General features: G+C 59.4%; 1 protein-coding gene across 1 annotated transcript; it reads right to left on the reverse strand.

The window, feature by feature from the left end:
- Positions 1-217: 217 nt before the first annotated feature.
- KCNN3 (potassium calcium-activated channel subfamily N member 3) lies at positions 218-25,822 on the reverse strand. Its single transcript, XM_069878736.1, has 8 exons — positions 25,070-25,822; positions 19,784-19,879; positions 12,753-13,171; positions 5,989-6,130; positions 3,384-3,494; positions 1,768-1,895; positions 1,285-1,354; positions 218-564 (listed from the first exon to the last, which is right to left on the reverse strand). Exons 1-8 carry the CDS (start codon positions 25,805-25,807, stop codon positions 268-270), a joined length of 2,001 nt encoding a protein of 666 aa, XP_069734837.1. The 5' UTR covers positions 25,808-25,822; the 3' UTR covers positions 218-267.
- Between the last annotated feature and the right edge of the window lie 1,003 nt (positions 25,823-26,825).

Raw genomic sequence — 26,825 nt, forward strand, 5'->3', positions numbered from 1 at the left:
TTTTTTTTTTTTTTTCCGTTCGCCACCGGACGTCGCAGCGCGTCGCCTCCCGTCCCCCTTTTCCTTCACCACGTGTAGAGGCACCTGAACGGGGATGCAATTCCCGAGACCAAGGCGTTGGCAAGAAGCTCCGAGCGTCGCTCGGCACGGCTGGTCCCACCGGCTCCGGCCGAAGGGTCCTCGCGGTGCTTCGAAGACCAGAAGGAAATCCACGGAGACCTCGGGGACCCGCCTGGAGACGCTTCCCCTCTCCGGAGGGGCCGTGTTTTAGCAGCTGCTTGAGCTCGTGTAAGGGGTAGGGAAGGAGGTGGAGCTGACCCCGATGGGGCTCTCCGAGAGAGGAGTTTGGGGGGTGCCCATGGGCACGCCGACCCCCCGCGCCTCCAGGACGGCGGCGAGCAGGCGCTGCTGCTGCTGCCGCAGCATGTCGGCCATCAGCAGGGGCAGCGAGTTGAAGCTGGCGCTGAGCTGCTCCAGCTTGCTCTCCAAGCTGCCGATCTGCTTCTCCAGGTCCTCGCTGCGGTCGTTGAGCTCGGTGATGAGGTCGTACATCACGTTCTGCATCTACAAGGGAAAGGGACGGAGAGGGGACAGCGGTTGGGTTCTTGTGCCGAGGCTAGAGGGGGTCACACCAACACCACAACCCCTTTAACCCCAAGAACCTCCTCGTCTCAGCCCGGTCCAGGAGCTCACAGGGCACCGTGACCACAGCTTGGCTCACCCCAGGGTATTAAACTGAGGAAACTGTCTCCATACAGCCAAGCAGCGGAACCCCGAACTGGGGCTGCATAAGGGGGTGTGGGGAGCAAAGCCCTTTCCTGGATGCAGGGTCACCCCCCTCAACCCCTGGCTTGGGTCCGCGTTTCCCCTCTTGACTCGCAAGGCAGCGAATCCTAGCTGACATCGAACAGAATCATGGAATCATTGAAGCTGGAGAAGACCTTGAAGCTCATCCAAGTCCAGCCATCATCACAACCCCGCTGTGCCAAGCAAACCAAGTCCTGAAGCACCACATCTACGTGTTCTTTCAACCCCTCCAGGGATGGAGACTCCACCACCGCCCCGGGTAGCCTCTACCAGGGTTTCACCACTCTCTCAGTAAAGGAATCTTTCCCGATATCCAATCCAACCCTCCCCTGGAGCGACTTGAAGCCATTTCCTCTCATCCTCCATCTCCTGAGCCGGAGCACTTTGCGGTCAGCCAGGTCTTGCTGCTGCTTTTCCCAAGTGAAGAGAAACACTTGGGCAGCCTGGCTGAGCCGCGAGGTCACAGCGGGGACTTGCCTTTGAGAGGTCGACGAGGGTGTTGGCTTGGTCACTCAGCTTTCTCTGCTCCATCTTCACGCTCCTCAACCTGGGGAAAAAGGAAAAGAACAACGTGGCTGCATCTCCTTCCCAACTGCAAACCACAGCCGGACACCTGCGGCATCCCAGCTTTGGGAAATGAGAATCATAGAACGGTTCAGGTTGGAAGGGACCTCAAAGCCCATCCAGTCCCACCCTCTTGCCACGGAGCAGGGGCTCCAAGCTCCATCCAACCTGGCCTTGAACCCCTCCAGGGATGGGGCAGCCACCACTGCTCTGGACAACCAGCTCGAAACCATTCCCCTAGTCCTCTCCCTGCGCTCCCTGATCAAGAGCCCCCTCCCCAGCTTTCCTGGAGCCCCTTTAAGCTCTGGAAGGATCATCCCCACACGTCTGCCAGGAGCTGGACCCCTCAGAGCTCAGCATCCCCGCTCAGCCCCAGCCCGACGCGCAGCCCCTTACTGGTGAATGGCTTGTAGGAACTTCCTCTGGTGCTTCCTGACTTTCGCGTGGTCGATCTTCTTGAGCAGCTTGGTGTGCTTATAGATGAGCCACGTTTCCCGCAGGACGTTGGCCGCTGCGTTCTTGATCTGCAAGAGGAGAGTCAGCTGCAGGTCACCGGCCACAGGATTTCACGGAGACGCCGGGCTGGCCACGAGCCACTGGTTTATGAGCCACTGCAGCGAGAACACTCATCCCAGCTGGAGCCAGGCGCTCAGCGCTGCAGGAGCAGAGCCTCCTGCACCTTCACAAGGGATCATGGGCAGCTCGGAGAGGAGTAAGGGCAGGTAGAGCTGCACCAGATCTCAACACATGCATCCCCATCCTCTCCTGCACCAATGCTCCACCACCTTACCCCTAGCCCCTGTGAAAAAGGAAAGATCCCAACGCTCTGCTCCATTCCCACATCCATCTGCTGCTCCTGGCACGTCCCGGCGTGAGGACACAGCTCCCCCAGGCTCCCCGGCTAAACCTGCGCCCCCGCTGCTCACTCCAAGATGAATTGGCCGCCGCCTGCCTGGCACCAAGCCTGCAGATCCACATCCAGGGCTGGGGAATGGGGCTGAGCGGCTGTTTGCTTCCCTGACCCGGCCACGTTGAAGCCCTCAACTATTCCCGGAGTGTCAGGGCTCTTGCCAGCACACGGCTCCGCTCTCCAGCGCAAAGCTGTGTGTCCCAGGCACATCCCAGCACTGGGAGCCCATCCCAAGGGCTGCACCACTTTGCCACCATCCCCTGCATCAAAGAGCCCAATATATAGAATCACCACGTTGGAAAAGACCTCCGAGATCATAGAGTCCAACCATCCCTATCTGTCAGTAAACCAAGTAGAATCATTCGCTCCTTGAATCCTGGGGTCAGTTGTGGGCCCCTCCCCACAAGAAGGATGTTGAGGCTCTGGAGCGAGTGCAGAGAAGAGCAACGAAGCTGGGGAGGGGGCTGGAGAAGAAGAGGAGCGGCTGAGAGAGCTGGGGGGGTTTAGCCTGGAGAAGAGGAGGCTGAGGGGAGACATGAGGATTCGAGGAGCGGTCTCCCCAGGGCCGAGGCCAGAGGGAGAAGAACCTCCCTGGCCCTGCTGGCCACGCCGGGTCTGATCCAAGCCAAGATGCCCTTGGCCTTCTTGGCCCCCTGGGCCCCTGCTGGCTCCTGTTCAACCAACCCCCCCAGGTCCTTCTCCTCCAGGCACTTTCCAGCCAGACTTCTCCTAGGCTGGAGCTGCTCAGGGTTGTTGTGCCCCAAGTGCAGGACCCGCCATTTGGCCTCATTAACCCTCCTGCCGTTGGTCTCAGCCCATGGATCCAGCCTGTTCAGATCCCTTTGGAGCCTCCTGACCCTCCAGCAGATCCAGCTTCCACCCAGCTTAGTGTCATCTGCAAACTTGCTCAGGGTGCCCTCGATGCCTTCATCCAGGTCATTGATAAAGACATTGAACAGGGCTGGACCCAGCCCTGAGCCCTTGGACACCTTCTTCTGAGTGGCACCCGTGGGAGCCATCCCCAGGGCTGCCAACAGGTTCCTCACACCGTGGTCCTCCGCATCCCCAGCTCCCACCACAGCCCCTCGTGATGGCTCCTTACCCGCTTTGTCAGCTGCGTGTCCATCATGAAGTTGTGGACATGCTTCTCAGCTTTGGTGAGCTCCAGCTTCCTGGCCACCACGGCCACCACCAGCGCCGTGCAGCCAGCACCCTGCGTGGGGACATCAGTCAGCAAAATGGTTTGTCACCTTCCAGCAGCCTCGTGCAACAGCAGCGCTCCGACCCTCACCACCACAACCCCTTAATTAACTAAAGCCCTCCACCTACATCATCCTAATGAGGAGCTATCGCAGAACCTGGTGTCCTTGAGCAGCTGAGGATGTGCTGAGTAATTAACGGGAGGCTGGGGCTGATTTACGAGGTCAGCAGTGATGAGCAATAAGCCCTCAGTTGGTGCCTGTCTGCTTACTGGTACCAGCGGGGACCTGTCCTGTGCTGGGGACCTGCAGGATGGGGACCCCCATTCCCAAGAGATGCCCGGGGTGGGAGCACCCAGAAGATCTGGAGAAGCACCAAGAGATCTGAGGGAGTGAGGGGAAGGGGGACCCCAAATTGAGACCCCCTCGAATCGCCGCGTCTCCCAACAGTGCCAGCTGGGAGCTCACTTATCCTGGTGATTAGGGCCGGATCCATCGTCTCCGGCGCGTATTCGGCTTTGGAAAGCACGGGTGCCAAGCCTCCGCTCCCCGCGGAGCTCCTGCACTCTGCCTGCTGCTGCCCGTGCCAGATGAGCTGCTCCCCCCTCCCGGCACGCTGGCAGAGGGCCCCCATCCCAGCAAAAGCTCCTTAATTTATTAAAGAGTCATTAATTAACATTGTGCTCGGAGCTGAATCCTTTAGCATCCTCAAAGGTCCCACTGCGCGCTCTTGGCTCCCACTGCTTCTCTCTTCCTGGCAGAGGGACTGACCCAGGGCTTGCAGCCTGGGGAGCCTGGGGGAGCCCCTGGCAGGTTTGGGGGTCCCCATCCCCGCTGGTTTGGGGTGCTGAGCAGTCGGATGGGGAGAATGCTGTGCCAGATGGTGCCTCGGTTCAAAGCAACTCCTGGCTGGGGGATCCCCCAGCACCAGGACCCCACTTGGCCAAGCCGGAGGCTGCTCCCCTGCTCGGAAATGCTGCATCGCCCCCAAAAAGGGCTTTTCTGACAGCAGCAGCCTCAGGGGTGCCCGACCTCATCTGAGGCAGAGCAAAGATGTGCAGATAATATAAGATCAGTATCCTCGGCTGACAGTTCTCATGGGTTTTTACTCTCAGGGATGCGGCTGAGCATCCTGCATCTCTCAAATCTCTGATACAGAGCAGGTCCAAGGCACTTGGACACCTTCCTCTGCATGGCATCCAAGGGATCCGCACCCAGGGATGCCAACAGCTCCCTCCCCAAGTGGTACCCATGGGATCCATGTCCAGAAATGCCAACAGCTTCCTCCCGAAGTGGTACCTATGGGATCCAGGGATGCCAACAGCTCCCTCCCAAAGTGGAACCCGTAGGATCTACTCCCAGGGATGGCAACAGCTTCCTCCCAAAGTGGTACCCGTGGGATCCACCCCCAGGGATGCCAACAGCTCCCTCCCAAAGTGGTATCCATGGGATCCACCTCCAGGGATGCCAACAGCTTCCTCCTGAAGTGGTACCTATGGGATCCAGGGATGCCAACAGCTTCCTCCCAAAGTGGTATCCATGGGATCCACGCCCAGGGATGCCAACAGCTTCCTCACATCATGGTACCCGTAGGATCCACTCCCAGGGATGCCAACAGCTCCCTCCCAAAGTGGAACCCGTAGGATCTACTCCCAGGGATGCCAACAGCTTCCTCCCAAAGTGGTACCCGTGGGATCCACCTCCAGGGATGCCACATACACATGATGCAAAGAGGCAGAGCCAAGCCCAGCTGGTGCCGGGTGCCAGCTTGGGTTGCCCCCGGCTGGGAAATGAGGATGGGGATGGCTCCATCCATCCCGAGTCTGGCAGCTGTGAGGGGGAAAAGGTGGGGTGCTAGGATGGGTCCGCAAAGGAGCTGCGATCACAGAGTCCCTGGCTGCTCCTTTCGTCACCCCAGCTGGATCTCGCAAGCTGGGACGTCTCCTGGCGCCTGGAGCAGGTACGCCGGATGCCGCGGGGACAGTGACCTGGACACGAGGAAACCAAGCCACGGCAGAGCGGTGACGTCGGTGGGAGCACAGCGGGGGTGGAGGGCTCCCAGCTGGTCCCAGCAGCATTTGGGATCAGTCTGGGTGATGGAAGCCAGGCGGTGCGAGCACGGATGGCCAAGGGATGCTCGGGGGCCCCTCTGCTCCCTGGGGACACCCTGACCCCGCTGCGCTCCAGCTCTCTCTTCCCTTGTTGAAGACGGGTCCAAATCCACCCCAAACTCACCAGTGGGGACTACGGGGCAGGGGAGAGGCCGGTGTCCCACTGCAACAGCCAGCCTGCCCCGTCACCTCCTCAACCAACCTGCCACATTGTGCTAATTACCGTATTTATGCTAATTGCAATTACAGCTCTGTCAGCTTCCAGGTTGGGAGACCTTGGAGATGAAGCTGTTGTGGCATGGACAAGGCAGCTGAAGAAGCAGGGAAAAATCTGGTGGCCCTGCTGCCACAGGGACAGGCAGAGCCCGTGGGGCAACCGGCTCGGCACGGCGCTTACCATGATGCCGGTGAGCAGGCAGACCCCCTTCCCGCAGTAGGTGTGAGGGACCATGTCGCCGTAGCCGATGGAGAGGAAGGTGATGGAGATGAGCCACATGGCACCCAGGAAGCTGCTGGTGACATCCTGCTGGTCGTGGTACCTGCCAAGGAGATACGGGCAGCGGGGTCACAGCCGGGGCCGGGGATGCTGCGGGAGGAACGGTGACCCCTGGGCATGGCAGCATCCCTGGCACGAGGCTGCGCTGTGTAACAAGGAATTCAGAGAGCAGCAGGATGGCCATCCCGGAGGTGTTCAAAGCCAGCTTGGATGATGCTTGGAGCCCCCTGATCCAGCGGGAGGTGTCCCTGCCCATGGCAAGGGCTTTGGGCTTTGAGATCCCTCCCCACCCAACCCATTCCGTGATTTTATGCCCCATAGCGACACCGGTTGTACAATTTATGGCACAGGAAAACCCACATGGACAAAATCAAAGGAGAAACTCAATGCAAAGGGCTTCTGCCACCGCATCCCGGTCCCACCGCCTGCATCCCCACTACCACGTGGCACGGCGGTGAGAACCAACCGATGCGAGAAGCAGCTACACCTCAGCAACATCCCCAACTGCAGCAGCTCAGCACTGGTGTCCTCCTCCGCGTCCCCCCCGGGGACGGTGCTGTCAGCAGAAATGCCGCGAACGGATCCTGCCAAGCCTCCGGCACGCACTTGGCTCTGGGAGCGGCGTGTGGGAACGGCTCATGCGCTCGAGACAAAGCACACGTGGAGCGGCTGCAGCTTTGAGGATGCTGCAAACTTCCCGTGGCCGTCCCCTTGCCAAGCTGTGAGGTCAGCGACCACCCCGGCTGTGGCTCTTCCGAAAAACACGCAACACGGCTGCCTCTAGCTCCCCAGTGTGAGCCCAGCAAACCCATGTGGAGATGCTTCCCAAGGGATGCAGATCTGGCTCCCGGCAGTGGACGCTGCCCAGCACCTTCACCCCTCCATGGGCAGGGTGGGCACCCTCCTCCCTGCACGCATCCCTCGCGCCAGCAGGCTTCGCGCAGCCTCCTCGTAAAGTCATCCGAGGAAAACCAGATGGAGCTTTTGGCCCTCGGTTCACCCCGGCTCCTTGTTCCTAGAGCAGTTGGGTTTTCTCCTCTTCCAAAATGCTTTTCCCTCCAAGTGAGTGGAGACTGAGATGAGATCCTGGTGCAGGCAAAAGCACCCTCAGCCACGGCGAGAGCCGCTGCTGCGCCATGGCCAGGGGAGCCAGAGCCCATCACCGTGGGGTCTCCAAAATCATAGAATCATAGAATCATGGAATCATAGAATCACCAGGTTGGAAAAGACTCATCGGATCATCGAGTCCAACCGTTCCCATCAATCACTAACCCATGTCCCTCAGCGCCTCGTCCACCCGGCCCTTAAACCCCTCCAGGGAAGGGGACTCAACCCCCTCCCTGGGCAGCCTCGGACACTGCCCAATCACCCTTTCCGGGAAATATTTTTCCCTAATGTCCAGCCTGACCCTCCCCTGGTGGAGCTTGAGGCCATTCCCTCTCGGCCTCAAGTTGCACCAGGGGAGGTTTAGATTGGAAATTGGGAAAGATTCCTTCACTGAAAGGGTTCTCAGGCACTGGCAGAGGCTGCGCAGGACAGCGGTGAAGCCTCCATCTCTGGATGGGTTCAAAAGCCGGGTGGATGAGGTGCTCAGAGATGGTTCAGAAGAGGACAGGGTTGGTTGGACACAAAGGTCTTTTCCAACCAAATGATTCTATCATTCTAAATGAACTCTCAAGCCATGGAGGTGACCCCGGGAGCACCATGCTGAGCACGGGGGTTACGACACAGCCGGACAGGGAGGCATTTTCCTCTCCAAGAAGCACTTGGAGCAGAAGGAGCTAATAAAGAGGAGAGGCTGGCCTCCAGCTCCACCAGGGGAGGGTCAGGCTGGACATCAGGAAAAAATATTTCATGGAAAGGGTGATTGGGCAGTGTCCGAGGCTGCCCAGGGAGGGGGTTGAGTCCCCTTCCCTGGAGGGGTTTAAGGGCCGGGTGGACGAGGTGCTGAGGGACATGGGTTAGTGATTGATGGGAATGGTTGGACTCGATGATCCAGTGGGTCTTTTCCAACCTGGTGATTCCATGATTCTATGAAACAAGAAGATGCGATATCCATTGCCCTGACCGGTTAAGCCCCGTTGCTCGTTTCCGTCACCCCTCATCCACTTGCCCCCGCTAAGCCATGAGCATCGTCCCGTGCCACGCTGGAGCGTCGCTATGCTCGGATGCTGCGGCAGCACCGGCTCAAGCTTCACCAACCCCCTGGCTTTGGGCAGCGCCTTCGGGGAGCTCCAGGCTGGCTGCACCCTCGCCGCGGGGCGCGGGGCCGGTTCGCACGTGCCGGCCCATGTGCGAGCGCACGTGCGCACCGTCGGCGGGCAGGGCTGGCAGCGCTGCTGGCACCGCAGGCAGCTCTGCACGGCGAGCGGGCGAGCGGGCGAGGTTGCTAAGCGACTCGCTGCCTTCGGAAAGCTGTGTTCCCCCCTCCCCGGCACGCACCGGAGGATACCCAGCAGCGACACTGCTCCCGTGGGCATGGGAGCAGCCTACGATATACCCAGGGGATGCACCGCGGCACCGAGGGGATGCACCTCCGAGCTGCCACCTCAGCCCAGGGACCACATCACGGAGTGGCACAGCCACCTCTGAGCTGCCCAGCCCCTGCGGGTGCACGTTGGGGATCATAGAATCATAGAATCATAGAATCATAGAATCACCAGGTTGGAAAAGACCCACTGGATCATCAAGTCCAACCATGGTCCTGTAGGTCAGGGCAAACTGGTTTCCAGGGCTAGATCTGACATCCATGGGGACACGGGGACATACCCTGGGTCACCCTTGCAGGAGCTATGCAGCGTCCATGGCTGGTGCATGCCCTGGGGACGGGGCATCCTTTGGGGATGGAGCACGTTCCAGCAGTGCTGCACCTCCCTGGTCCTCTATACCGCCTGGTTCTGCATCCTCCCAGATCCAGCATCTCCCAGGTCCTGCATCCCCCAAGTCCTCTATCTCCCTGGGTCCTGCATTCCCCCAGGTCCTGCATCCCCCTAGGTTCTGCATCCTCGCAGTTTCTGCATTCAGCCAGGCGTCCTGCATCCTCCTTTGTCCTCAATCTCCCTGGGTCCTGCATCTTCCCGGGTCCTGCATCCCCCAGGTCCTCTATCTCCCCGGGTCCTGTATCCTCCCAGGTCCTGCATCCTCCCAGGTCCTGCATCCTCCCAGGTCCTGCATTCCCCCAGGTCCTGCATTCCCCCAGGTCCTGCATGCCCCTAGGTCCTGCATCCCCCAGGTCCTCTGTTTCCCTGGGTCCTGCATTCTCCTAGGTCTTGTATCCCCCTAGGTTCTGCATCCTCCCAGGTCCTGCATCCCCCTAGGTCCTGCATCCCCCAGGTCCTCTGTTTCCCTGGGTCCTGCATTCTCCTAGGTCCTGTATCCCCCTAGGTTCTGCATCCTCCCAGGTCCTGCATCCCCCTAGGTCCTGCATCCCCCAGGTCCTCTGTTTCCCTGGGTCCTGCATCCTCCCAGGTCCTGCATCCCCCTAGGTTCTGCATCCCCCCAGGTCCTCTATTTCCCTGGGTCCTACATCCTCCCGGGTCCAGCATCCTCCCAGCTCCTGCATCCCCCAGGTCCTGCATCCTCCCAGCTCCTGCATCCCCCAGGTCCTGCATCCTCCCAGCTCCTGCATCCCCCCGGGGTCCTGCATCCCCAGCCTGGCTGGGATCCTGCCTGGGTTCACATCTGCTGCTCTGTAGGCAGAGGGAGGTGGCAGCAGCTGCGGTGCCGGTGATCTGCAGCGCCTCGTCTGCGTCATTCCTCATTTTTGATGGTTGGGAGTGGTTCTTTCTTTACATCGCGTTTTTCCAGCCGAAGCTTCCCAGGTGCAGAATCAACCCCCCGGAGAGCCTGTCCGCCTGCTCCCCGTTTAGGAGACACAAATAACAATCTCCCAAACACAATTAAGGAGGGCACGACGATCCAGAACATCCTGAGAACATCATTAAGGGAGGCAGGAAGGCAAACACAGCCTGGAAAAGCTTGAGAACTCTCAGCGTGTTGCTTGACTGCCACGGTTCTTGCTGCCAAGGCAAGGGGTCATGGAATAATGGAATCATTTGGCTGTAAAAGACCTTTGAGACCATCAGGTCCAACCATTTCTGACCACCTCATCTGCGTGGCTTCTTCTTCTAGGGCTGGGGACTCCCCCACTGCCCTGTGCAGCCTCTGCCAGGGTTTCACCACTCTCTCTGTGCAGGAATCTTTCCCAACATCCAGTCTAAACCTCCCCTGGTACAACTTGAAGTCGTTTCCTCTCATCCCATCACTTGTTCCTTGGGAGCAGAGCCCAGCACCCACCTCAGCAGAGCGATGAGGTCTTCCCTCAGCCACCTCTTCTCGAGACTAAACAGCCTCAGTTCCCTCATCACTCCCCAAACCCCTGCGCTCCAGGCACCCTGCAGGGTCCCTGTCCTCCCTGCCCCTGGATGGATGGATGCTGCCACCACCTTATGGAATCCTGGAATGGGTTGGGCTGGAAGGGCCCTCAAAGCCCATCCAGTCCCACCCCTGCCATGGGCAGGGACACCTCCCACTGCATCAGGGGCTCCAAGCCCCATCCAGCCTGGCCTTGAACCCCTCCAGGGATGGAGCAACCTGGGCCAGGGCCTCCCCACCCTCACAGGAGAACATTTCTCCCTAAGATCTCATCTCAATCTCCCCTCTTGCAGCTCAAAAACATTCCCCTCTTCCTGCACTCCCTAACCAAAAGTCCCTCCCCAGCTTTCCTGGAGCCCTTTTCCATGCTGGAAGCTGCTCTAAGGTCTCCCCGCAGCCTTCTCTTCTCCAGGCTCAACAACCCCAACTTTCTCAGCTTGCCCTTGTATGGGAGGTTCTCCAGCCCTCGCATCATCTCCGTGGCCTCCTCTGGTCTCGCTCCAACAGCTCCAGGTCCTTCCTGTGCTGAGGACTCCACAACTGGCCACAGGACTCCAGGTGGGTCTCACAGAGTGGAGCAGAGGAGCAGAATCCCCTCCCTGCCTGCTGGTTCCACTGCTCTGGATGCAGCCCAGGACAAGGTTGTTTCCTGGGCTCAGAGCACACGTTGCCGGCTCATGTGGAGCTTCTCACCCCCCAGCGCTCCAAGCCCTTCTCCTCCTCAGGGCTGCTCCCAATCCACTCTCCCCCCACCCGCAGCCTGGATTTGTGCTTGGCATCACACCACAGGCAGGGAGAACCCCCTCTGGCACAGCACTGGGTGGGCGGGGGTGCTCCACCACAGCACCCACCCCCTCCCCAACCCCGATTCCTCAAGCGATGGAGGCGAGCGGTACCCACCGGAGTCGGTCGCCACAGCAACCCCCACACCGAGCACGCTGCTGCCGGCGTGATGCCATCCGGCAGTGGGTTTGTCACCGCGGGGTTGTCATGGCACTCGCTGGCAGCGATGCCAGAGCCCAAGCCAGGCGCCGCTGCTCCTCCGGCCTCTCCCCAGGCACGTTCCGCCAGCTCCCACTGCTCCCCACGTCCCCCACCCACCCTCCTGGGGCTGCGGCGCCGGCTGCACCGCGCGCAGGACACGCTGCCCGAGCCCAGGGACTGCGCTGCCAGGACAGGGACCAGGACAGGGGCTCCGTGGTGGGAATCCACATCGGCTGAGCCCCCGCATCTCCGCAGCTCCCTCACAGGCTGTTGGGACATCACAGCTCTGCTGCGCAGCCCAGTCTGCTGAGCATCCCTAGATGCTGCACATCCCAAACTGCTCAGCATCCTGAACCGCTGAGTAGCCCAAACCACTGCACATCCCAAACTGCTGAGCATCCTGAACTGCTGAGTAGCCCAAACCACTGCACATCCCAAACTGCTGAGCATCCTGAACTGCTGAGTAGCCCAAACCACTGCACATCCCAAACTGCTGAGCATCCTGAACTGCTGAGTAGCCCAAACCACTGCACATCCCAAACTGCTGAGCATCCTGAACCGCTGAGTAGCCCAAACCACTGCACATCTCAAGCTGCTGAGCATCCCGAATCACTGAGCACCCTGAACGACTGAGCATCCCAAACTGCTGAGTATCCTCAACTCTCAATATACTGAACCACTGCGCATCCTGAACTGCTGAGCATCTCGAACCGCCACGCATCCTAGACTGCTGAGTATCCTGAACTATCCTGCATCCCAAATTGCTGAGCATCCCAAACTGCTGAGCATCCTGAACTGCTGAGCATCCTGAACTGTTGAGTGTCCCAAATCACCGTGTATCCCAAACTTCTGAGCATCCAGAACCACGATGTATTCAGAACTGCTGAGTATCCCAAACCACTGCACATCCCAACCTGCTGAGCATCCCAAATCACTGAGCACCCTGAATTACTGAGCATCCCAAACTGCTGAGTATCCCCAACTCTCAATATACTGAACCACTGCGCATCCTGAACTGCTGAGCAGCTTGAACTGCTGAGTATCCTGAACTGCTGAGCATCCTGAACTGTTGAGTGTCCCAAAACACCGTGTATCCCAAACTTCTGAGCATCCAGAACCATGATGTATTCTAAACTGCTGAGTATCCCAAACCACTGCACATCCCAAACCACCACAAATCTCAAACTACTGAGCACCCTGAACCACTGAGCATCCTGAATTGTTGAGCATCCCTAACTGCCCTGCATCCCAAAGTATCCAAGCTGCCGTGCATCCCAAACCACCCCTGCAGCCCCAGCCCCTCTCACCTCTCACACACCCGGACTGTCCACGCTGCGATGATCCAGAGGGAAATGCTGAAGACCAGCAGCACTGTCCCAGGACAGATGGTCATGAGAGTCTTCATGACGAAGCGGGTGTTGAAGTTGATCTTGTTGAGCGCCCCGATGCTGCGCGAGGAGGCATCAGTGAAGAGCTTGCTGTGCAGCAGCATCACACGGGCGATCAGGTAGAGGCGCAGGAACATGGGGATGGACAGGATGATGTCCACGTCTGCCTCTGCCAGGGAAGGTGTGTAGGAGAAAGCCAGGCGGGCTGTCCAGAAAAATTTGTACTCCCCAGGGATGGGGTGTATGGCACAAACCAACATCTCCAGGCTGATGTAGAGGATGCGCTCATACGTCATCGCTATCCGCCAGTCGTCGGCTCCATTGTCGATCACAAAGAGCTACCGGGATGAAAAACACTCCGTTAGCAGTGGCTCCAGCCAACCCCGCCCCACCAGCATCCCACCTCGGGCCAGGGGGCAGCAACACCGGAGCCCCACGGAAGCCGGGATGGCTTCGGCTAGGAGGGCTGGAGATGGGTAGAGAAGGAAAAGGTGGGAATGAGCCTTCGCCATCCCCGCTGTTGCTTTGCCTGCGTGCTACGGGGACACCCCAGAAAGCTTTAGAGTGCCCAGCCTCAAGCACATGCCCAGGTGTGGCATGGGGACAGGTCACTCTGACCTGTATCAGACCCGGCGTGGCCAGCAGGGCCAGGGAGGTTCTTCTCCCTCTGGCCTCGGCCCTGGGGAGAGCGCTCCTCGAATCCTGGGGTCAGTTGTGGGCCCCTCCCCACAAGAAGGATGTTGAGGCTCTGGAGCGAGTGCAGAGAAGAGCAACGAAGCTGGGGAGGGGGCTGGAGAAGAAGAGGAGCGGCTGAGAGAGCTGGGGGGGTTTAGCCTGGAGAAGAGGAGGCTGAGGGGAGACCTCATTGCTCTCTGCAACTCCCTGAGAGGAGGTTGTGGAGAGGAGGGAGCTGGGCTCTTCTCCCAAGGGACAGGGGACAGGACGAGAGGGAATGGCCTCAAGCTCCACCAGAGGAGCCTCAGGCTGGACAGCAGGAAAAAATACTTCATGGAAAGGGTCACTGGGCAGTGTCCGAGGCTGCCCAGGGAGGGGGTTGAGTCCCCTTCCCTGGAGGGGTTTAAGGGCCGGGTGGACGAGGTGCTGAGGGACATGGGTTAGTGATTGATGGGAATGGTTGGACTCGATGATCTGGTGGGTCTTTTCCAACCTGGCGATTCTGTGATTCTAAGACCCACTCCTGCATACGGGCTGGGAGGAACCCAGCTCCCTGCACAGCCTCCTCGCCTGGGGCACAGAGCTGAAGTGCCACTGAGCATCAGCACAAGGTCTCTGGCCTTTTGCTCCTGCTAGTGCTGCACCCGTGTCACCGACACCTTGGGCTCTGGCATTCAGAGCAAGTTTTGGGGAGGGAACACGGCAGCCGGAGCACCCAGCTGCTGGCGGCGATGGGATTCTGTTGTCATAGCAACCACCAGTTCATCCTGGGTACCAGCTTTTCCCCCACCATCAGTGACAGAGTTGGGGTCTCCGATGGAGTCGGGGAAACAGCAGCTCAGGTGGCACTGCCAGACCACTGGGGGTCACCCAGATGGACCCCTAAGGCAGGGGAGGTTCAGGCTAAACATTAGGAAAAAATTTTTCATGGCAAGGGTGATTGGGCAGTGTCCGAGGCTGCCCAGGGAGGGGGTTGAGTCCCCTTCCCTGGAGGGGTTTAAGGGCCGGGTGGACAAGGTGCTGAGGGACATGGGTTAGTGGTCGATGGAATGGTTGGACTTGATGATCCGGTGGGTCTTCTTCAACCCGGTGATTCTCCGATTCTCTGATTCTACATTGCCTTGTCCCTGGTGTGACAGGGACCGCGGTGTCACCCACAGCATCGGGGACACACTCAGGGCCTCTCTGTGAGCAGCGCTTGGCAAAGACACCGCCGGGAAAGGCTCCAAGGGGGACGTGGCAGCCGGCGCTAACATCACCACCGTGTCCTCGACCCTGCAAAAGCACAGAGCGATCCTGGCTTATCCTGGGGGACCGGGAGCTCTGGCAGCTGCTCCAGCCCAAGTGATGGGTGGGAGCGTGGCCCCGGCTGGCATCGCGCCTGGGAACAAACCTCCTGTTCTACCAGAGGCACCGGAGCACCTGAGCCAGCACAGCGCGGCACGCAGGGCTCTCTCCAGGGACGTCGAGAGTCGCCGCCGGGACTGAGTCATGGAGCGGCTGTCCCTGGCCACCTCCCTGTCTGTTTGGAAAGCTCTGCTCCTTTTTAGCTGCTTTGTTTGAGAACTTGTTTATAAAAGCGCTCCAAGCTGTCAAGGGAGCTCCCAGGCAGTCAGGGAGCTGACAGCCCATTCCTTCCTGGAAAAGGGTGTTAAAAATAAACAAATTAGCAAGAGGAAAAAGGCAAGGAGCCTTCTGACTGCGTGTGGGGGGAGTTGCAGCGGGGCAGGTTGGAGAAAGGAAGGAGCAAGGGGAGATTGGGGCAGGTTTCCCTCTGTGCGAGCCCTTCTCAGCCCTGTACCTGTGGCGCATCGCTGCAGGTTTCCATGGAAACCTTGGCACAGTCCAGAGGTACCTGACGGGGACTCCCCAACAACCCCAGCATCTTCAGCATCCCCACCATCTCCAGCACCTTCAGCATCCCAAACATCTCCAGCATCTCCAGCATCCCCAGCATCCCCAGCATCTCCAGCATCCCCAACATCACCAGCATCCCCAACATCCTCAGCACCCCCAATTTCTCCAGCATCCCCAACTTCTCCAGCACCCCCAATTTCTCCAGCATCCCCAACTTCTCCAGCACCCTCAACTTCTCCAGCATCCCCAACTTCTCCAGCACCCCCAATTTCTCCAGCATCCCCAACTTCTCCAGCACCCTCAACTTCTCCAGCATCCCCAACTTCTCCAGCACCCCCAATTTCTCCAGCATCCCCAACTTCTCCAGCATCCTCCACATCCCCAGCAACCCCAGCATCTCCAGCATCCTCCACATCTCCAGCATCCTCCACATCTCCAGCATCCTCCACATCCCCAGCATCCCCAGCATCTCCAGCATCCTCCACATCTCCAGCATCCTCCACATCTCCAGCATCCCCAACTTCTCCAGCATCCTCCACATCTCCAGGACCCCCAGCATCTCCAGCATCCTCCACATCTCCAGCACCCCCAGCTTCTCCAGCATCCCCAACTTCTCCAGCACCCCCAATTTCTCCAGCCCCAGCTCCAGCTAGGCAAGGAGAACGTGTGTTGGCCACCACAGCTCCAGCCAAGCCACTCACAAGTTAAAAACCTTCAACTAACCGCATGCACAAAGAGCTCTGGGCCCCCCAAGAGCAGCGATGAGAGGGGCTGTGCCCCCTCCAACCCCACAGGTGGAACCCTTTCCACACCGCTGTGGCCACAGACCTCGTCTGGAGTATAGGGCAGAGCCATCTCCAGGGTGTCGATCCACTGGGAGCCCTGGCTCAGGGTGGGATGAGGTCCCAGCCACTCTCTGCACCCTGTCAGCCTACCGGAGAGCAAAGAGCAGCAGCCCACAACCTCGTCAGGGCAGGCGGGATGATCTTGCTCCCCTGCAGCCCTGGATGGAGGACGATGGGCTCAGGGACACCCTGGAGACCCGCTGCCATCCCAGCCCACTGTACCCAGGACCCCACGCACAACAATGCCCAGTCCTGGAGAAACGGAGGCACAGGGAGAGCTGGAAATATCCTGAAGGACTCAGCACAATTAATACAATTAAGAAGAGGTTGAAGATGCCGTTGAGCCATTCCTGGAGGCCCAGGAGGTCCAGCAGTGCTGTGGCAGGATGAGTGCAGCCCCTCTAGGGGCAAGAGAGACAAGAAGCTGTGGCTTTCCACCCCTGTCCAGATCAGCAGCGTTCCCTTAAAAAGCATCTAAGGGCTAACAGGGTGCTCAGCTGCCAGCACGGCTTTGTCCAGAGCAAATCAAGTCAAATTGATCTCATTCTCCTCCCTCCCAGCAGCATCATCCCAGCGGAGCAGCTGGAGCCACATGGCTGGAGCATGGAGAGGGTCAGAGCCTGCATCGGCACAGCACGCGCCCTCAGGACCCTGCAGAAGGATGGCAGCACGGATTTGGGCTCTGGGAAAATGAGATTTTGCAGTGGGAATCTGGGCTCTGAGAAATCGGGCTCTTGCAATGGGAATCTGGGCTCTGGCAGGGGGAATTTGGGCTCTGGCACCGAGGATTTGGGTACCAGCAACAGGGATTTGAGCTCTGGCAGCAGTGATTTAGGCTCTAGCAGTGGGATTTGGGCTCTGGGTAATGATCTTTTGCAGTGGGAATCTGGGATCTGGGAAACTGGGCTCTTGCAATGGGAATTTGGGCTCCAGCAGCAAGGATTTGGGTACCAACCACAGGGATTTGTGCTCCAGTAGCAGTGATTTAGGCTCTAGCAGTGGGGATTTGGGCTCTGGGTAATGAGCTTTTGCAGTGGGAATCTGGGATCTGGAAAACTGGGCTCTTGCAATGGGAATTTGGGCTCCAGCAGCGAGGATTTGGGCTCCAGCAGCGAGGATTTGGGCTCCAGCAGCGAGGATTTGGGTACCAACCACAGGGATTTGAGCTCTGGCAGCAGTGATTTAGGCTCTAGCAGTGGGATTTGGGCTCTAGGTAATTGAGCTCTTGCAGTGGGAATCTGGGCTCTGGGAAACTGGGCTCTTGCAATGGGAATCTGGGCTCTGGCAGTGGGAATTTGGGCTCCAGCAGCAAGGATTTGGGCTCCAGCAGAGAGGATTTGGCTACCAACCACAGGGATTTGAGGTCCAGTAGCAGTGATTTAGGCTCTAGCAGTGGGGATTTAGGCTCTGGGTAATGAGCTTTTGCAGTGGGAATCTGGGATCTGGAAAACTGGGCTCTTGCAATGGGAATTTAGGCTCTAGCAGTGGAGATTTGGGCTCTAGGTAATTGAGCTCTTGCAGTGGGAATCAGGGCTTTGGGAAATTGGGCTCTTGCAATGGGAATCTGGGCTCTGGCACCGAGGATTTGGGCTCTGGCACCGAGGACTTGGGTACCAACAGCAGGGATTTGAGCTCTGGCAGCAGTGATTTAGGCTCTAGCAGAGGGGATTCGGTCTCCAGCATCACAGGAGAGGTGGGAAGCCCACGCACGGCTCGAGTGGACGCTGTGTTTGCACAACCTGCTCCCAAGAACAACAACGGGGCGGAAGGCGGCGAGCGCGGGGGCACAGCCCGCCTGGCTGACCCCAACCACCACCACCCCAGAGTAAATATTTTCCTAGCAAATACCAAAGCTTTCAAATATTTGCTTTGAGCAACTGGTCAGCAGCTCGGGCTGAGCCAGAGCGGGAGCTCCTGGGAAGCAGGTAGGGAGAGGGGCTCCTGCTCCCAGCCTGGGGTGGGATGAGCTGGGATCCTTGGTGCATCAAAACACCGAGGACTTCGGCATCCCTGCCTGGGACTCTCCTTCTCCTTCATTCCTTCTTCCCAAACCACTTCCACAGCCCTGGAGGTGTTCCAGAGGTTGGATCATAGAATCCTAGGATGGTTTGGGTTGGAAGGGACCTTAAAGATCATCCAGTTCCACCCCCCTGCCATGGGCAGGGACACCTCCCACTGGATCAGGTTACCCAAAGACACATCCAACCTGGCCTTGAACCCCTCCAGGGATGGGGCAGCCACAACTTCCTTGGGCAACCTGTTCCAGTGTCTCACCACTCTCATGGTGAAGAAATTCTTCCTTATATCAAGCCTAAATCTGCCCCTCTCCAGTTTATACCCATTCTCCCTCATCCTATCACCAAAAGCCTTTATGAACAGTCCCTCTCCAGCTTTCTTGTAGCCCCTTCAGGTACTGGAAGGTCGCTATATGATCTCCTTGGATCTCCTGAAATCAGGGATTGCCCCAACCTAGGTGTAGGACCTTGCACTTGGCTTCATTGAACCTCACAGACCCTCTTCTCCAGCTGGGGAGAAGTGGGAGGTGTCCTTGTCCATGGCAGGAGTCGAACTGGATGGGCTTTGAGGTCCCTTCCAACCCAACCCATTCCCTGATTCTGTGATTTTTAAGGCTACGACTCAAGAATCAAGAGAATATTTGATATTACTTATTAATATAAATAAAAAGAGCCCAGCCCCGTGCCGAAGCCGGACACCGTGGGGAAGCGCAGCCTTCCTGGAGCAAACCGGGAGCCTTTTCCCAGCAAAGCCAGGGAGGAAGAGAGTGGGCAGCCCTGATTAGGAAAGGGTGTCACAGCTTTCCTTGGCACCTTGGCTGGTCCCAGCCCTTCCTGGCTGCAGCCTCCTCCAGCCGACAGTAGCTCCACCGAGCACCCCATGCAGACCCCTGGGTGCCTGGAGACCCCGGCACGGAGGGAGAAAGGTCCACGCAGACTGTAAGCTCAGGTCCTGCTGCCCCATAGCGTTTGGCAGGCAAACATAGAACCACAGAATCCTTAAGGTTGGAAAAGACCTTGAAGCTCATCTAGTCCAACCATCAGCCCAACCCCACCGCGCTGACCAAACCACGTCCTGAAGAGCCACGGCCACAGGGTTTTTGAACCCATCCAGGGATGGAGACCCCACCACTGCCCTGGGCAGCCTCTACCAGGCTTGAGAACCCTTTCAGTGAAGGAATCTTTCCCAATTTCCAAACCAAACCTCCCCTGAAGCAACTTGAGGCCATTTCCTCTCATTCCATCACTTGTTCTTTGGGAGAAGAGCCCAGTACCCACCTGGCTCCAACCTCCTTCCCAGGAGCTGCAGAGAGCGATGAGGTCTCCCCTCAGCCTCCTTTTCTCCAGACTAAGCAGCCCCAGGTCCCTCAGCTGCTCCCACAACCCCTGTTCTCCAGCCCCTTCCCAGCTCCGTTCCCTTCTCCAGACACGCTCCAGCGCCTCAAGGTCTTTTTGGAGCGAGGGGCCCAACACTGAACCCAGGATTTGAGGTGCAGCCTCACCAGCGCCGCATCCTTTCCCAGCCACCCACCCTGGCACCAGCGACACCGGGACCTACCTGCACCTCCCGCGTGTGGTAGGCGATGATGAGGCCCAGCAGGATGACGGTGGAGAGGCTGATAAGGCATTTCAGGGCCAGGGAGAACATGGAATCCTGCAAGGTGAGAGCAGGGCTGGAGTTAGAGGGGGACGTGGCTGTGGGATGCTGTCAGCACTGGCCGCAACGCCGGGCTCGGCAACCCCATGGAGATACACGCCCCATCCCAATACCTCCTTCTTCCCCCTACAGCCCTTCATAGAATCATAGAATCATAGAATCACCAGGTTGGAAGAGACCCATCGGATCATTGAGTCCAACCATTCCCATCAATCACTAACCCATGTCCCTCAGCACCTCGTCCACCCGGCCCTCAAACCCCTCCAGGGAAGGGGACTCAACCCCCTCCCTGGGCAGCCTCGGACACTGCCCAATCACCCTTTCTGTGAAATATTTTGTCCTGATGTCCATCCTGACCCTCCCCTGGTGGAGCTTGAGGCCATTCCCTCTCGTCCTGTCCCCTGGCCCTTGGGAGAAGAGCCCAGCTCCCTCCTCTCCACAACCTCCTCTCAGGGAGTTGCAGAGAGCAATGAGGTCTCCCCTCAGCCTCCTCTTCTCCAGGCTAAACCCCCCCAGCTCTCTCAGCCGCTCCTCTTCTTCTCCAGCCCCCTCCCCAGCTTCGTTGCTCTTCTCTGCACTCGCTCCATCACCAGCATCACCATAGCGAGGGCACCACCAGCACTACGAGCCCTTTCTCCAAACATTTCTTCAATCCCCTTCTGCCCAGCACGTTTCCCAGCCTCCCATCGCTGGGACTCCCAACACCAGCACCGTGGTCACATCCAGCACCCTAATGGATGCTCTAATTAGATCCTCCTGATAAATAGCTCTAGTTCAACTACAACAGCCCCCGATTCACCGGTGACACAAGCAGGTGGACCCTGCCATGAAAAGCAGGATTCCCTGTCCCATCTCTGTGGCCATCAAGCCCATGCTACTGCCAGCCACAGCCCGGACTCACCCATGCCGGGGCCCCTCACCAAGGTGTGGGCTCCAAACCAACCTGCCCTGCCGCTGCCCCCACCACATCCCTCACCCCCATCCCCAGGACGGTGAAACCGGCCACGCTAATGGCACGCTGAGACCTGGTGAGCTCGTGACACGCTGAGACCTCCCTGAGAGGAGGTTGTGGAGAGGAGGGAGCTGGGCTCTTCTGCCAAGGGCCAGGGGACAGGACGAGAGGGAATGGCCTCAAGCTCCACCAGGGGAGGGTCAGGCTGAATATTAGGAAAAGATTTTTCCCAGAAAGGGTGATTGGGCAGTGTCCGAGGCTGCCCAGGGAGGGGGTTGAGTCCCCTTCCCTGGAGGGGTTTAAGGGCCGGGTGGACGAGGTGCTGAGGGACATGGGTTAGTGATTGATGGGAATGGTTGGACTCGATGATCCGGTGGGTCTCTTCCAACCTGGTGATTCTATGATTCTATGATTCTATACCCACCACATTTCCCAACGTCTCAGCCCCCCCAGCAAGCTGGTTTCCCACTGATGGGGACTTTGAGAGGGTTGGCTGCTGCCGTGGCTCCAGCCAAGGGCTGCACCCTGCGGTCATCGGCACGAGCAGCAGCCGACCCCGCGGCCGTCGGCACAAGTTGGGGTTGCTGCACGGCAGCAGCGCTGAGTCACGGGGTCTTCTTGGGCTGACACAGCAGCTCGGGGATGCCGGGCGTGCGAGCGCTAGCGGCAGCGCGGAGAGAGCAGCCAGTGTCCCCCGGCCCCAGGCGCACGGGCCCAGGGAACCCAGTGTGGGCGGCGGCGGTGGCGCAACAGGTACCAGGACAGTAGTTTGGCCCCGTTCCTCTCAACGGGGAGCTGGAGCAACCAGGGAAGAGGATGCAGCAGCAAAGAGAGGTGAAGCATCCCCCTCCTCAGCAAGGGAACCAAGGATGCAGGCAAAGCATCCTCCTCCTCCTCAGAGAACCAGGGATGCGAGTGAAGCATCCTCCTCCTTGGAGAAGGAACCAGGGATGCAGGCAAAGCATCCTCCTCCTCCTCGGAGAACGAGGGATGCGGGTGAAGCATCCTCCTCCTCGGAGAGGGAAGCAGGGATGCGAGTGAAGCATCCTTCTCCTTGGAGAGGGAACCAGGGATGCGGGTGAAGCATCCTCCTCCTCGGAGAAGGAACCAGGGATGCGGGTGAAGCATCCTCCTCCTCAGAGAAGGTACCAGGGATGCGAGTGAAGCATCCTCCTCCTCGGAGAAGGAACCAGGGATGCGGGTGAAGCATCCTCCTCCTCCTCGGAGAACCAGGGATGCGGGTGAAGCATCCTCCTCCTCGGAGAGGGAACCGGGGATGCGGGTGAAGCATCCTCCTCCTCGGAGAAGGAACCAGGGATGCGAGTGAAGCATCCTCCTCCTCCTCAGAGAACCAGGGATGCGGGTGAAGCATCCTCCTCCTCGGAGAAGGAACCAGGGATGCAGGCAAAGCATCCTCCTCCTCGGAGAAGGAACCAGGGATGCGAGTGAAACATCCTCCTCCTCGGAGAAGGAACCAGGGATGCGGGTGAAGCATCCTCCTCCTCGGAGAGGGAACCAGGGATGCGGGTGAAGCATCCTCCTCCTCGGAGAAGGAACCAGGGATGCGAGTGAAGCATCCTCCTCCTCCTCAGAGAACCAGGGATGCGGGTGAAGCATCCTCCTCCTCGGAGAAGGTACCAGGGATGCGGGTGAAGCATCCTCCTCCTCCTCAGAGAGGGAACCAGCTCAGCACCGAGGCAGCAGAGAGAATCACTGCTGGTGGCCACTGGGCTCTTGCTGATGCTGGCTGGGGCTCAGGACCCTCCGGACCCTCCACTGCCCACCGAGTGCCTCGGTGGGGTCCCTCGCCCCCCCCAGGACCCCCATGGCATCCCTCCCTCCACCCGCTCCACCTCCGCTGGTGGCACCGCAGCACGGGGACCCCCGGCAGCCGCCCCCCAGCAGCGCCGCCCCGCTGACACCCATGGGTGCCCCACACGCCGTGCCGGCGCGGGTGCCGCTGCTCTCCCCTGGCTGGCTCGGTATAAATAACCTGACAGATGTCGGTACAAAGAGTTATTCACGTCGCTGCCAAGCAGTGAAGCCCGCGAGCAGAGCTGGAAGGGGAGGAGAGGGGGGAAGGGGAAGAATTACAAATAAAAGACACTATCCTGCCCTAAAAAAAAAGGGAAGAAAGAGGTGGGGAGGAGGAGGAGGAGGTGGGGGTTCCACCACATCCCCCAGGGCTCGGTGCCTCCAGGAGCGCTGGGAACTCCAGACCCTGGTGGGTTGGCCCACGGGGCAGCTCCACGGGTGGTCCAGCATGGGGTCCTGGTGGCCACCAGCACGAAGGTCGGGGTGTCTGACACCTGCGGCCGCAGCATCCTAGAGCGGGGCTGGGGCTCAGCCAGCCTGGACGGCCCTGACCCACAGCGGAAGGGCCAAAGGGCTCTGTGTTCATCCTACGGGCCAAAAGACGGGATGATCCATCCCGTACTCGCTGCGTGGACACCACATGGGCAACCAGCTCCATGGGCAATGGAGGAGGCAACCAGCTCCATGCTCACCTCTTGAACATCAGTTGGGGTAACCAGCTCCATGAGCACCAGAAGGGCCAAAGGGCTCTGTGTTCATCCTATGGGCCAAAAGATGGGATGATCCACCCCGGGCTTGCTGTGTGGACACCACCTGAGGCAACCAGCTCCATGCTCACCCCTTGAACACCAGATGGGGCAACCAGCTCCATGAGCACCAGAAGGGCCAAAGGGCTCTGTGTTCATCCTACGGGCCAAAAGATGGGATGATCCATCCCGGGCTCACTGTGTGGACACCACCTGAGGCAACCAGCTCTGTGGGCAATAGATGAGGCAACCAGCTCCATGAGCACCAGAAGGGCCAAAGGGCTCTGTGTTCATCCTACGGGCCAAAAGATGGGATGATCCATCCTGGGCTCACTGCATGGGCACCACATGGGCAACCAGCTCCATGGACAATGGAGGAGGCAACCAGCTCCGTGTTCACCCCTTGAAAACCAGATGGGGTAACCAGCTCCATGAGCACCAGAAGGGCCAAAGGGCTCTGTGTTCATCCTACAGGCCAAAAGATGGGATGATCCATCCCGTACTCGCTGCGTGGACACCACATGGGCAACCAGCTCCGTGGGCAATAGATGAGGCAACCAGCTCCATGAGCACCAGAAGGGCAAAGGGCTCTGTGTTCATCCTACGGGCCAAAAGGTGGGATGATCCACCCCAGGCTCGCTGTGTGGACACCACCTGAGGCAACCAGCTCTGTAGGTAATGGATGAGGCAACCAGCTCCATGAGCACCAGATGGGGCCACCAGCTCAACGGGCACCAGCTGGGGCAACCGGCTCTGTGCCCACCCCATGAGCACCAGACGGGGCAATCAGCTCCATGCTCATCCTACCAGGCACTGCACGGGGCAACCAGCTCTGTAGGCATCAGATGGGGCAACCAGCTCCACAGTCACCCCACCAGGCACCAGATGGGGCACATAGCTCCATGCTTGCCCCACGGACACCACATGGGGCAGCCAACTCCCATTCCAAATCCACGGGCACTGGATGAAGCAACCAGCTCTGTGCTCACCCTACGAGCATCCGATGGGGCAACCAGCTCCTCCTTGACCCCATGGGCACCAGAAGGGGCAACGAGTTCTGTGCTCACCGCATGGGCACCAAGATAGGGCAACCAGCTCTATTCCAAGCCCATGGGCACCAGATGAGGCAACCAGCTCCATCCCAAACCTATGGGCTCCAGATGGGGCAACCAGCTCCTTGTTGACCCCATGGGCATCAGATGGGGCAACCAGCTCTGTGCTCACCCTATGGGCACCAGATGGGGCAACCAGCTCCTCGTTGACCACATGGGCACCAGATGGGGCAACCAGCTCTGTGCTTGCCCCATGGGCACCAAGATAGGGCAACCAGCTCTATTCCAAGCCCGTGGGCACTAGATGAGGCAACCAGCTCCATCTCAAACCCATGGGCTCCAGATGGGGCAACCAGTTCCATCCCAAACCCATGGGCTCCAGATGGGGCAACCAGCTCCATCCCAAACCCATGGGCACCTGATTGGGCAACCAGCTCTGTTCTCACCCCACAGTCACCAGATGGGTCAACTGGGTCCATGCTCACCCCACCACCACCGACTGGGGCAACCAGCTCTATTCCAAGCCCATGGGCACCAGATGGGGCAACCAGCTCCTCGTTGACCCCATGGACACCACCCAACACCAAGAGCCCCATCCCCACCCCGTCGGCCGCCCCGGTACCTTGGAGTAGAGCCCCCAGGAGAGCTCGGTCTCGATGACCATAACGACGATGCCGAACATGCCGAAGATGAGCGCGTAGTCGCTGAGGCGCTTCCTCTTCTCGAAGAGCGCCCGTCGGTGTCCGAGCCGGTAACCGATGTTCTGCGCTTTGCGCTTGGGCCCTTTGGCGAAGGCGGCGGGCGCCGGGTGGCCGCTCGGCCGCTCGGGGCGTCGGGCGGCCGGCGCGTGGTTGTCTTCGCGCGAGACGACGATTTCGGGGGGTTCGCTGGGCCCGAAGAGCTGTAAGGGTTGCGCTTCGGGTTCGGCTTCGATGAGGTTCCTGCGGGACGCGCTGAGGCGACTGAGGGGCTTCATCACGCCGCCGCTGTACTTGCAGGAGCTCATGGCGATCTCGGTGAAGGGGTTGCTGTCGCGGCGATGAACCAAAGGGCTGGGTTGGCGATGTTTGCCGCCGCTCCCGGGGCCGGAACCCGTCGTTGGGTGGTCGCCCAGGTTGAGTTGGCTGCCGTGGCGAGAGGAAGGGTGGAGGGCGGCGGGGGCGGCGGGAGGAGGAGGAGGAGCGCGGAACGAACCGGGCGAAGAGTGCAACAGGCTGTGTTGGAGCGGAGGGAGAGCGGAGGGCGGCGGCGGTGGCGGCGGTGGAGGAGAGCGTTCATCTCCCGGTAACGGGCACGGGCACCGAGCGTCTTCGTCCAAATCGCCTACGCCGGAATCGTGAAGATGCCCCGATGTCTCCATGGCGAGCGTGGAGAGGCTCCTTCCCCCCAACCACGGAGGGGCCAGACCGCTCCACCGTGAGCTCCCCGGTACCCGTTAAAACGGATACCGGCCAACGGAGCATGAATGGGGCGCCGTGCGCGCTCCCCGACGCCGACGCCCCCAGTGCCGTCGCCGCCGTTGGCCCAGCCCCCGCTGCCACCATTGGCCACGGCGGGGACCCCGCAGGCTGACATCATCCCCGTAAGCATCACACACACACACACTCACACACCCCCCCTCCAGCTACCCCCCCCAACTCCGGCCTCCCAACCCAACCCAAGCCAAGCCAAGCCAAGCCAAGGGGGCAACGGGACTGGGAGAGCGACCCCCGTGCTGCCTCCAGCGCCTTTTGTCTGATGGGGCTTGCGGAGAATCGCAGAATCACCAGGTTGGAAAAGACTTTTCCAACCTGGTGATTCTATAATTTGGTGATGACTCCAACCGTTCCCATCAATCACTAACCCATGGCCCTTAAACCCCTCCAGGGAAGGGGACTCAACCCCTTCCCTGGGCAGCTTCTTCCACTGCCCAGTGACCCTTTCCATGAAAAATTTTTTCCTAACATCCAGCCTGATCCTCCCCCGAGTCCATTCCCTCTCGTCCTGTCCCCTGTCCCCTGGGAGAAGAGCCCAGCTCCCTCCTCTCCACAACCTCCTCTCAGGGAGTTGCAGAGAGCAATGAGGGGGGGATTGGGTCAGAAAGGATCTGAAAGATCGTGGAACCACAGAATGCTTTGGGTTGGAAGGGACCTCAAACCCATCCAGTCCCACCCCTGCCATGGGCAGGGACACCTCCCACTGATCAGGGGCTCCAAGCCCCATCCAACCTGGCCTTGAACCCCTCCAGGGATGGGGCAGCCACCACTGCTCTGGGCACCCTGAGCCAGGGCTTCCCCACAGCAAAACATTTCATCTTTCTCCCTAAGATCTCATCTTGCAGCTCAAAACCACTCCCCCTCAACCTCTCCCTGCCCTCCCTGATGCAGAGCCCCTCCCCA

The sequence above is a fragment of the Phaenicophaeus curvirostris genome, chromosome 29 (assembly GCF_032191515.1).
Source record: "Phaenicophaeus curvirostris isolate KB17595 chromosome 29, BPBGC_Pcur_1.0, whole genome shotgun sequence".
Classification (NCBI taxonomy): Eukaryota; Metazoa; Chordata; class Aves; order Cuculiformes; family Cuculidae; genus Phaenicophaeus; species Phaenicophaeus curvirostris.

What these genes read in the sequence shown, in the direction of transcription:
- KCNN3 (XM_069878736.1), bottom strand. Translation starts at nt 25,807, where the DNA reads ATGGAGACATCGGGGCATCTTCACGATTCCGGCGTAGGCGATTTGGAC. An exon ending in ACAGTCCGGGTGTGTGAGAG is followed by an intron (nt 6,131 to 12,752) that starts GTGAGAGGGGCT and finishes TCTCCTTGGCAG; the next exon opens with GTACCACGACCAGCAGGATG. An exon ending in ACACGCAGCTGACAAAGCGG is followed by an intron (nt 1,896 to 3,383) that starts GTAAGGAGCCAT and finishes CTCCTCTTGCAG; the next exon opens with ATCAAGAACGCAGCGGCCAA.